Source organism: Belonocnema kinseyi, chromosome 5, assembly GCF_010883055.1.
Source record: "Belonocnema kinseyi isolate 2016_QV_RU_SX_M_011 chromosome 5, B_treatae_v1, whole genome shotgun sequence".
NCBI classification, from domain to species: domain Eukaryota; kingdom Metazoa; phylum Arthropoda; class Insecta; order Hymenoptera; family Cynipidae; genus Belonocnema; species Belonocnema kinseyi.
The window spans coordinates 117,401,343-117,413,034 of NC_046661.1; the positions used below are offsets into that span (position 1 = coordinate 117,401,343).

The 11,692-nt window shown below is 31.3% G+C and overlaps 1 protein-coding gene across 1 annotated transcript in view; it reads right to left on the reverse strand.

The window, feature by feature from the left end:
• Positions 1 to 10,015, reverse strand: part of LOC117173049 (zinc finger protein 234-like) — a 16,727-nt gene extending 6,712 nt beyond the window's left edge. The window contains exons 1-4 of the mRNA XM_033361421.1: positions 9,908 to 10,015; positions 5,021 to 5,098; positions 4,810 to 4,937; positions 3,437 to 4,709 (exon numbers count right to left, since the gene is read on the reverse strand). Coding sequence (XP_033217312.1) covers positions 3,437 to 4,709; positions 4,810 to 4,937; positions 5,021 to 5,072 — 1,453 coding nt within the window. The 5' untranslated portion in view covers positions 5,073 to 5,098; positions 9,908 to 10,015. The remainder of the gene's footprint in view (positions 1 to 3,436; positions 4,710 to 4,809; positions 4,938 to 5,020; positions 5,099 to 9,907) is intronic.
• Positions 10,016 to 11,692: the final 1,677 nt, after the last annotated feature.

Below are 11,692 nucleotides of genomic sequence, written 5' to 3' on the forward strand. Positions count from 1 at the left end.
TTCAAGAGAAAACTTCAAGAGATCGAAATTGTGCAGATGTACAAGACGAATACTGTATTGGTAGATTTGATAAAAAAAACTCAATTTGATAGATTTTGAATATTACTAATTATATTTGAAGAATATTGTTGTTTATTAATCATTTTAACCCTCAAAGTGCATACATGGTAAAAATCACGGTGAAGTGCATTGTGGGTGTTGAATACCCCAGAGTATTTAACCATGTATTGTTTAACCCCCCTTGAATATTTTGTCACAAGAAAATTATCCGATATATTTTAAGGTATCTTTTATAAGATAGAGTTGATTTTATAGCCGTTTATTTATTTTAAGTTTGTTAAAAAAATTATTGAAAAAAGTGAAAAAATGGGTTTTTTACTTAAAAATTCATGACACACACAATTTTAATTATTTTAACCTGAAAATGTATGACTATACTTTTGAAATAGTGTACTTTCATACAAAAATATTGCAACATGGGTGCTTTCAAAAGAGATATTTATTTGCACTCCACGTTTTTTTTACTTCCAATTTCAGCAACTGCTGCTAACAGACTGGCGCTTCACGCAGTATGCTAAATGACTTTACTTATAGTTAGTGTCTCCAACTAAAGATAGCTGGCGACACTTACTCATTTTTTTCGAATGAAGTATGGTTTATGAAGGTTTGAAAATTTCTTGGGGTATCTGACACCCACAATGCACTTTAAGAGTTAAATTATAGTTAAAACCAAGACGGATTGAGAGATGTTTATTTAAAATCACTCATCTCTATTAATCTGAGAGACATTCTCTATTAGAAATTGAACCAAATATACAACGATTTCCTTCAAATTTATACTGTAACTTTTATTTGATAATTTAGAAACTTGATATTCCAAAGACAAGGTTACTATATTTGATGTATTCGTTCACGTCTTCGAGACGCATCGATCGACCTTTTCGACGCCTATGAAGCGAGAGTAAGAGTGACGTCAAATGTGATTAATGAAAATTATACATATATGAGGTCGCATTTTACGACAGTGAGCCCACTCACCGTAAAAATTGGAAGGAAATTTTGGTTGTAGGTGATAGAATTTTGCGGTAATTTATTGAAAGTTACCATGTATAATTGATCAAATTACCGTAAATTACATCAAATTTCTGAAAATTGTCAAAAATTTACAGAGAATTTTGAGTAATTTAGCTAAAATTACCATACGTTACCTGCAATATTACCATAAATTACCAAACAATTTCCAAACATGTTTAAAATTAAATTTTGGGATTTTTTGTTAAGTTACCATAGTTACCTGTCAAATTACCATAAATTACCGAAAATTCCCATGAATTTCCGGCAATTTATAGAAATTTTTAAATTGAACTTTGGGTAATTTATGGTATGTTACAATAAAATACCTGCAATACTACTATAAATTACCAACAATTTCATAAATTTCCGGACATTTATAAAAATGTTTAAAATTGAATTTTGGGAATTTTATGGTAATTTTTCATATTTATCTGTAAAATTACCATAAATGACCAAAAATTTCAATAAATTTCCGAAAATTCATAGACTTTTTCAAATTGAATTTTGGGCAATTTATAGTAAGTTACCATAAATTACCTATAGTATCATCTTAAATTAGATTTTTTTAAGTTACCATATTTACCTGTCAAATTACCATAAATTACCGAAAATGCCCATAAATTTCCGGAAATTTATAGAAACTTTTTTATTGAACTTTGGGCAATTTATGGTATGTTACAATAAAATGCATGCAATACTACTACAAATTACCAACAATTTCATAAATTTCCGGACATTTATAAAAATGTTTAAAATTGAATTTTGGGAATTTTATGGTAATTTTTCATATTTATCTATAAAATTACCATAAATGACCAGAAATTTCAATAAGTTTGCGAAAATTTATAGACTTTTTCAAATTGAATTTTGGGCAATTTATAGTAAGTTACCATAAATTACCTATATTATCATCTTAAATTAGATTTTTTTAAGTTACCATATTTACGTCTCAAATTACCATAAATTACCGAAAATGCCCATAAATTTCCGGCAATTTATAGAAATTTTTTAATTGAACTTTGGGCAATTTATGGTATGTTACAATAAAATACCTGCAATACTACTACAAATTACCAACAATTTCATAAATTTCCGGACATTTATAAAAATGTTTAAAATTGAATTTTGGGAATTTTATGGTAATTTTTCATATTTATCTGTAAAATTACCATAAATGACCAAAAATTTCAATAAATTCCCGAAAATGTATAGACTTTTTAATTGAATTTTGGGCAATTTGTGGTAAGTTAACATAAATTACCTTAAATTACCAAAAATATTATAAATGACAAAAACTTTCATAAATGACCAAAAATTTCATAAATTTCCGGAAATGTATAAAAATATTCCAAACTGAATTTTGGGTAGTTAACAGAAATTTACCATATTTACGTGTAAAATTACCATAAATGACCGAAATTATTACAATTTTTTATTAATTAATATATTGTGTTTTTGAGTCATTATTTTATTTACTTCGAAAATATTAATTTGTGTTAAATTCAAACATAAAATCAAATTTTTTGTTAATTAAAATAAGTTTTAACCACGATGTGCGGCTGAAATTTCACATAAAATTAATTTTTAAAATTAAAAAAGTTACAAATTATTTTAAAATATACAGTATAACGGGATTTAGGTCAATTAAACCAGGAATGATTCGGATTGTTTTATTGATGAATCCAGTGAGCCAGTCCAGGACGAAATGCGTTAGAATTCGTAAGATTTAAAAATATAAGTTAAAATAAAAGTAATTTTTAAATAAAAAATAGAACAAGAAATAAAAATTATATACTCGAATGTCTATTAAAAAATCTTCTTTACAAATAATGAACACGTTTATCATTCTGTTAACGAATATATATACAGTTTTAACTATTATTACAAACGTTAATAATTAGAAATTGTCTACCTTATTTGCTTTTGCTCTAAAATTATTAATTTTTAAATGCCCTAAATTAAAAATGGTTTAATTTAAAATAGGCATTGATTTCTTCCTTATATAAAATTCACAATTAAAAGTATAAAATTCAAGCCATGAAGATAAAACAAATTTACTACATTATTCTTTACAATTTAATAATCATTTAATCATTTAATAAAAAATAAAAAAAAAATACAAAATAATAATTATAACAGCAGCCAGCTTTAAAGAATTGCTAAACAAACTCGTTTAATTTCACATAATATCATTTCATTTCAATTGTAAATTAGTCTAAGACTAAAACTAAGAATGAACCAAATTTCTGGTCACAAAATAAATTCACTGTTATTTCCCAGTTTGCTGGGACAGTGGCCAACTTAAATTATAACAAGAAAATTCTGTGATAAAAAAATGAATTGATAAAAAAAATTTACTCACTCGGGTGACCGGAGGTCTTCAAATGATAATCCAAACTAGCTTTCCTTCTAAATATTCTATCACATCCAACACATGCAAAACGTTTATGTTCAGTCTGATAATGATCCCATAGGACGGTTTCCGTTTGAAAAACTTTATTGCATTTGGAACATTTAAAAACTTCAAAATCTCCATTTTTATGTAGCTCCATATGAAACTCATATCTCTCATTCAGAATAAACAATTCTTTGCAAACCTTACAAATTATTTTATCTTCTGCATTAAAATCAGAAGCTTCCTCTAAACTTGCAACTTTATCTGGAAGACAATCATTTTGGCAATGTTTCCATAATTCATCCTCAGTGCTCAAATCAGTCTTGCATTTCTGGCATGTAAATTTACCTAAATTGCCGTTTTCATGTTGTTTTAAATGAAAAAGATGTCTATCTCGTGAAAGAAATACTAAATTACATAAAATGCATGCAAAGTCTTTTTTCTCATTCTGAAAAGAGTCAAAACTCTCTTTTCGTTGTTTTTTGGATTGGGGGAAATCGAACTTGGAATTTCTTTTCTTCTTAGTTTTTATGCAACTCTTTTTTCTCTTAGGTGAGTTATTCTCGAATTTTCCTGCATTGTTAATATCATCAATGACCTCCAGATCAATCGAGTTCACACTATTTAGACTTTTAATTCTCTCGCATTGAATTTCCAGTTCTTTATCTAAAATTGGATTTGATACCTTAGAAATTTCATCTGATTCTTCAGAAATTCGTTTTGATATTTCATAACCTGATTCTGAATTTTCAGAATTTGGATTTGGCCTTTCTACATTCGAAGGGCTTGCTTCGTTAAAAATAGCATCACATTCCGGATTTGAATTGGCAAAATCATTCAAAATCGTATCAGCTTCTAAATTCAAAGTTGTAATATCGTTTAAGATACTCTCTGATTCGAGATTTAAAGAAATAGCTTCGTTTAGAATATTTTCCAATTCTAAATTTGAGGCATTATCGTCGCACAATGAAAGCTGAAGTTCATTTTGAAAATTGAGTGTTTGATTATTCTGTGGAATAAGTATATTCGCATAACAATGAGGACATGTTTGTTTAAACGGTAACTTTGAAGTATCTTTCTTAATTTCGACGGATTCATTTTCTGTGGAAGATATCGAGGTTGCTATGTTTAACAGTTTTTGCTCATTCTGTAAACACTGAGCCGTAAAATCACTAAGAGCGTTGACTTTTGTGCAACAGTTTTTACAAACAACAACTGGTACATTATCTTCTTTGAATATCTAAAAGAGATTACATGATTATTAGGATTATAAAACTATTATTAAATTCAAAATGGGGTAAAAAGAGTATTTAAAAACTGGTTTTCAATAATGAACTTACATTTATTGGCAAAATGCAATTTATTTTTTGTGCAACCGTGTCTTTCTTATTCAAAATTTCAACTAAATTAGTGGTATAAACACCACACAGCCTACAAACTTGGAAATCTTGGGACTTAGACGATGAATCTGCGAACAATTAATTGATGCTAATAGTCAAATATTTAAAATACTAAATATCTATAAAAATCATAATAGATGTTTCGGATTACTTTTATCCACCATTTCTTCGTATTCAATACTGTCTGATAAAGAAAATTCCATGATCCGATATTCTGTACCATTTTTTTCTGAAATAAATCATTTGAAGAATTACTTCTAACAATGTAAATGATGTAAATTTTTATTAGAACAATATTTTCAATGAATTTCAAGACTTTATCTACAAAAAAAGAAACGCCTTGAACGAACTAAAAAATGATGAGAAAATGAATCGTAAATTAAATAAAACACCCATTTTTATTTTAGATCAAATTAAATCAATATTTAACAACCGTCAGCGGGCCTTTTAAAAACTAAATTTTCGATTAATTACTTAATTGAGCAAGTTAAGAAATATTTAAATGTTAAGTTTAATTAAACAAACGAAAATTTGTAACTTTATTTAATCCTTTTAAAAATGAATTCACTTAATCAAATTCCATTAGTATTAGAAAATTAGTAACATTTTAATTAAAAAAATATTAATAAATAATTTATTCAAACACTTATTAGATTAATATTTTCAATGAATTTCAAGAATGCATCTACAAAAAAACGCCTTTAACGAACTTAAAAATGATGAGAAAATGAATCATAAATTAAATGAAACACCCATTTTATCTTAGATCAAATTAAATCAATATTTAACGACCGTCAGCGGGCCTTTTAAAAACTAAATTTTAAATTAGTTACTTTATTGATTAAATTGAGAAATATTTAAATGTTAAGTTTGATTAAGCAAACGAATATTTGTAAGTTTATTTTGACATTTAAAAAATAAATTCACTTAATTAAATTAAATTAGTATTAGAAAATTTGTTAAACTTTAATTTAAAAAATTTAATAAATATTTTATTCAAATCCAAAACATAATTTTAAATAAAGAAAAATAAAGAAAATTGCAAATTTAGTTATATAGGATTTTAAATTTCCACGGTTTTCTTACCGACATGCTTTTCCCCTCTAAATGAGTCAACTTTTATTTTAATTAACAATGAATCAATGTCGAGATGATTTTCTTCTAATTTGAGTAAAAAATGTTCAAAGGTATTAGTTGTCTTGAGGAAGAAGTTTGCATCCTCCACTGTTACTGGAAACCTTCTAGTTTCATCCCTTAAAAATACAGATGAGGTTGTAAACATTTTATATGTTTGGTTTAGATATTTATTAATGATTCAGTAAAACTCTGCAGCTATAATCCAAATTTTAATTCTTTATCTTTAAGATTTAAAAGTTGTATCGAGTTTTTTAAATAGATATTCAGAATCAAAGTAAAAAATGTTTAAAGTCTTCAAATTAAAGTTTTCGAATAATTATGTCAAAAAAAAGGTATATTTTCTTGAAATTAAGGAATGTACTATGCACTTTTCAAATTCGAAGTGGCTTAATGTTTGGGCTTCCAATTTGAAAATATTACAGAAAGTTGGTAACGTTTCAATTCGAAATGATCCAAATTTGTAAAAACGTTTAAAGTTCTAAAAACTGATATATTGCAACAATTGATAACCAGTTTAATCTTATATTCAAATAATGTTTTAAACATTTGAAGGCGAGGCAATAAAATACGATTGGCGATAGCTAAGCTTTTCGGAAATCATTTGAATCACGACTGATTCAAATATTTCAAATCTTCATTAAAGCCGTTTGTCAAAAAGTTAGCCAATTAATTTTTTGTGCGGAATGAAACTTAATATCCTCTTCTAAGTTCTTTTTAAAAAAAAGTATATTGATAGTCTGTAATTAATCTTAAAATTAATTAAAAGTATGGTCATAGTAGATCACGAATGAACTATGGACCTCATTTACGACGATGAGAGATGAATAAAGGGGTGTAATACGCAAGGCCAAGCAAGAAAGCTGAATCAACTTTTGCAAGGACACTGAAAAAGTAGCAGAGGCAGCTAGACTGGACAAACTACTCTCTCGAAATTCGAACGAGAAGACCCTGGCTTACTTGATCAAGGCACATTTTCTGAGCTTCTTAAAGTCTGGAAAAAGGAGGAGATACTTATGAAGTAACGAATGGCTCAAGTTTGCCCGAAAAGGTGGTTAGCCCGCGGGATTGTTTCCTTCTCCAGGTCAGGTGGATCCTGAAGTCTTTCAGTCCATACAAGTCTCCTTGTCCAGAAGGCAAGTACCCAGATTTTTTACAGAAGGCTGGAGAGATCAATATAGAACTGCTTGCGAGATTTTCCAGGGTTAGTCCGACACTGGGATGTGTGCCGACGGTATGGAGAGGTACGCGAGTAGTCTTCATTCCGAAAGCAGGATGGATCGGTGATACTTCACCCTAGGATTTCCATCCGATCAGCCTCATATCTTTCTTATTAAAAATAGTGGAGAGACTTACGGATAGACATATCCACAAAAAGGTTTTATTAAGTAGGCCACTTCACAAGGAGCAACACCGAAATGGCCACAAGCGGAGCATTAAACCTAATTGATGGACAACTGAAGCAGAAAGGCTTCGCGATTGCAAACTTAATGGATATCGAAGGAGCCATCAACTACACCTCTGAGAAGTGATCAGGGCGGCCATGATAGCACATGGTGTGCCAAATGCAGTCGTGCAATGAACCTGCTACATGTTGGGCAACCTGAACCTAACAACGACTGAAGGTGATACCACTTTATGTAGAAATGTTGACTTAGGATGTACGCTGGGAGGCGTTTTATCGCCCTTGGTGTTGTGTATGACAGTGGATGAATTGCTTCATCTACTCACGAGCCAGGGCTAATAGTTTATAGGCCACGCGGATTGATATACAGTAAGTACTAGAGATAGTGTACTCCTGTTTCAAGAAGACCAGATTATCGGTAAATCCGAGTAAGACGGAAGCGGTGGTATTCACCAGACAGTAGAAGTGAGGTACCACGAGTAAACTGAAACTGGAAATTAAAGAACAAGCTAAATATCTAGGAGTCATCCTAGATAATCAATTGTTATAGAACGAGCATCAAGAAAACAAGTGCGAAAAGCTCATAGAGACCCTATGGCTATGTAGGAGAGCAATAGGAAAAATCTTGGGCTTGAAACCGGAGGCATATATGTGAACGTATACAGCGATCATGTCTCCCAGGATAACCTATGCTTCAGTGGTCTGGTAGAGCAGAAGGGTCGAACTGTCCACTGTGAAGTCTTGAATGGAAGGAATGAGGGGTCTGGTTCTAAGAGGCAACACTGGTGCCTCGAAGTCGACACATACGGTGGCATTACGGGCACTAACAGGGTTAGAGTGTCTCCATCTTACCATCAAGGCCATGGCCAACGAGGAATAGGTTAACAGCCAGGCACACCAGCCTAGTGATGGAGTCAACTGATTCACAAACGGCTCCAGAAGCAAGGAGATTATGACAAAAGAAACATCCGCATCAGCTCAGACAGCACAGCCGCTATATTGGCTCTGAATGGTGTGAGAGTGCTTGTAGACATTGAACAATCTATCGACGGAAAACTGAGTGACGCCACTTTAGATTCCTGTACACAGTGACATCAAAGGCAATTCGATCTCAGATAGACTATCAAAACTAGCAGTAATAGAAAACTTTGGTCCCGAACCAGTCGTAGGCATTCCCAGTAGATTAGTTACTGAAGAAGTCAACAGTTGGCTGACCGAGGAACATCAGAAGGAGTGAAAGATGGCCACTGGCTGCAGACAGGCAGAAACACTCAACGGTTTCAGTTTAAATCCTCATTGAGATGAAGAAATACGCATGCTAGGTAGAAACGAAGTCAACGTCCTAACAGAAATGTTTATATGACATGGAAACCTCAACTATCACAGCCATAAAATAGGGCTCGGTGATAGCTTCCTCTGCCCTCTGTGCAGAAAGGATGGTGGGACAGCTATTCATACGCATTGTCACTGCCCCGCGACAGCGGAGAAGCGTCTGGTACTCACAGGCAGTAACTGCATTAATTAGTCAGACATATCGGGCAACAGCGTGGCTGCGGTCCTCGTCGTCCGGCGAGGGCTTTGGGGTCACACTTAGACCTACAAGGGCACGAAAAGGAATTCCCAAGCGTCAAGGGATTTTGTGGTGTTAACACAAACAATAATAATTATCTTAAAACAAGAATCCTAAATAAAGAGGGTATACGGAAATAATTAAGAAATAAAGACAACCAGGTAACCGTTTTTTAATTTGTCGTGAAAGTAAATGGAGTAAGCATTATTGAAAAAGGATCTTAGTAGAAAAATTAGTTAGATCTTCTTTCCTCTCCATGGAATGTGTCTTGCACATTTGGGTGCAAATTAACACGATACGTAAGTTTTAATTAGTTTTATTTGATATTATCTACGTGATTATTAATTTTTATATAAATTCACCATTCTTGATTTTTCTTGAAATCAACATTTTAGCAGTCAGGCCCCTTTTTGAGAAAGAACTTTAATTAAAAACTTTTAGAAGAAAAAAAATATTAATTACTTGAAAAATAAAATTAAAGAAGAGTGATTTATATTAGTTTGAATTATGCGGCTAATCGTCCAGTTTTTTTTTTTTAACGAGTAACTAAAATCTTGCAAACTTGATTGAAGGAGCTCGTAGGAGACCGGAAAAGCTGGACTTTATCTCTGTTTTTATTACGTATTAAACAAATCTAACATGCAATGCATACAACACGGTACATTGTACAAAGAAACTTGTGTAGGTTAGTTGTGCTTCCACGTAATTTCAACGATAATCAAGCACCTTTTTTATCTGCGATAAATGTCGTGAAATCACAGGACTTTTTCCAGTTTTTTACAAAGAAAACTAGAAAAGTAACAGATATATTTCGGGGTTAGGTTTGCATTAATTCCCGTTATCAACAGAATAACGTATTTTACGGTTCAAAGATAGCTTTATATATTTAGTAGTAAACAATATATATTATATTGTAGATCCTAACTTACATTTCAATTCCATGCACCTTAAAGTGGCTTAAAACGCCGACTTTTGACAGCAATCACAAGCATTGAGCTATCATATCATGATTATGTTACGCTAGGTCAAGATTTCTCAACCATAGAGGCAAAGGACCCGCAGTTATGTATCATTCGCACTTCTGGCAGTGATGCCAATGTCGGCACCCTGCGCTACTGCGCTTGCCTTAGGGCTGCGCGCTGGTTGGCCACACTTGGCGCGCAATTCAAAATTACTTTAAAAACAGTTGTAATTTAAATAAATAACTATTAAATAATGAATAAGAATGTATATGATTTGTGTAACTTTTTATTATAGGCAAATTCAAAAATGTACTTATTAATAATTTTTTTGTGAAATATAAGTCAGTCTTTAGAGTTCAGTGATAATAAACTGTTGTTTATCAAATATTATATATATAATTGTTTTTTAAAGTAATATTGAATTGCGCGCCAAGTGCGGCCAACCAGCACGCAGTACTAACGCAAGCGCACTAGCACAGGGTGCCAACAATGGCATCACTGACTTCTGGAATCATGCTCTCACGTTCTCTCTACGTTGTCCAGGGATGGTAACGTATAAGGGTACCTTTTCTAAGGTCATATTGAATTTGGACAGGTAACGCTGTGCGGAGAATGGTAATGGCTCTAGAGAGAGAAAAAATATATGAGATCTAGAAGTAACTCCTTCTAGAAAAAGCTGATTGGTCGAGAATATTTTCGTTGGGTGAAGTTTGGTGCAGCAAAGAACCGTGCTTTATGTCGTGAGTGCCCCAATAATGTGACGTTTATTGTATTTTTCAGAATTGATTTATTCAAATTCATTTCATTATAATTTATTGTAAATAAATATTCAAAATGATGGTAGCTTAACATGACGAATTAATCGTGGAATTAATACTTTTCATAAGATTCATTTCTAGCTACTTTGTTGGTTTATGGCAAATTTGATTGGTTGAGAACGTAGATCAGAGATGGGTTGTGACGTGTCACTCGAGATTTTCTATGTGAAATACATAAACGACGTAGAAAATTATAGAAAACTATGTATAATACATATCAAAGATGGCGAACGTTATTTACTTGTGCGGGACTGCATTTGACAGATTTGAATAATTGACATAAACTCTTACGAAGCTGTTCAATCAATTTAATTTTAATTTTAAGAGTAAAAATGTTAAGAACAAGTGTAAAAAAAAATTTCAGGAGAGGAAACTGTGGGAAAGCATTAATTTCGAGCGCGAACGATTACCTACACTCGTGTTCCACATGCTCGAAAACTTTGCGGATTATGAAGGACAATAAACACGTATATTATTATTTTTAAAATAATTTGTTTAGGAATGTGATAAATAATGACAAATACTGAATTAATAGCTCAATATTAGTTATTTCTATAAGGCAATTGGGTATTTTTAGAGTAGAGAATTCAAAAATCCTGCCCATATAGTCACGTGATCAAATGTAAAATTAGGTATTTTTACTTTAACCATCAGCTAACTTCACTTTGTTCAAAGATGAGGGGAAACAATGAATCAAATGTATGGAACAAAACTTTATTTCTGTAATATCTTTGCAATTAATGACAATGATTACCATGTTATTATTACATTAAATAGTAATTAAAAAATAAAAACTATTTTTTAAATATACTTATATAAAAAAATGAGCTTTTACGAAGATGTTAGCAACATAGAGCAAAAATGAACTGAATCCAATGCATTTGGTTAAATTTGGTCCCTTGTTTTCCCCTAAACAATCTTAGAAGTGAAGTTA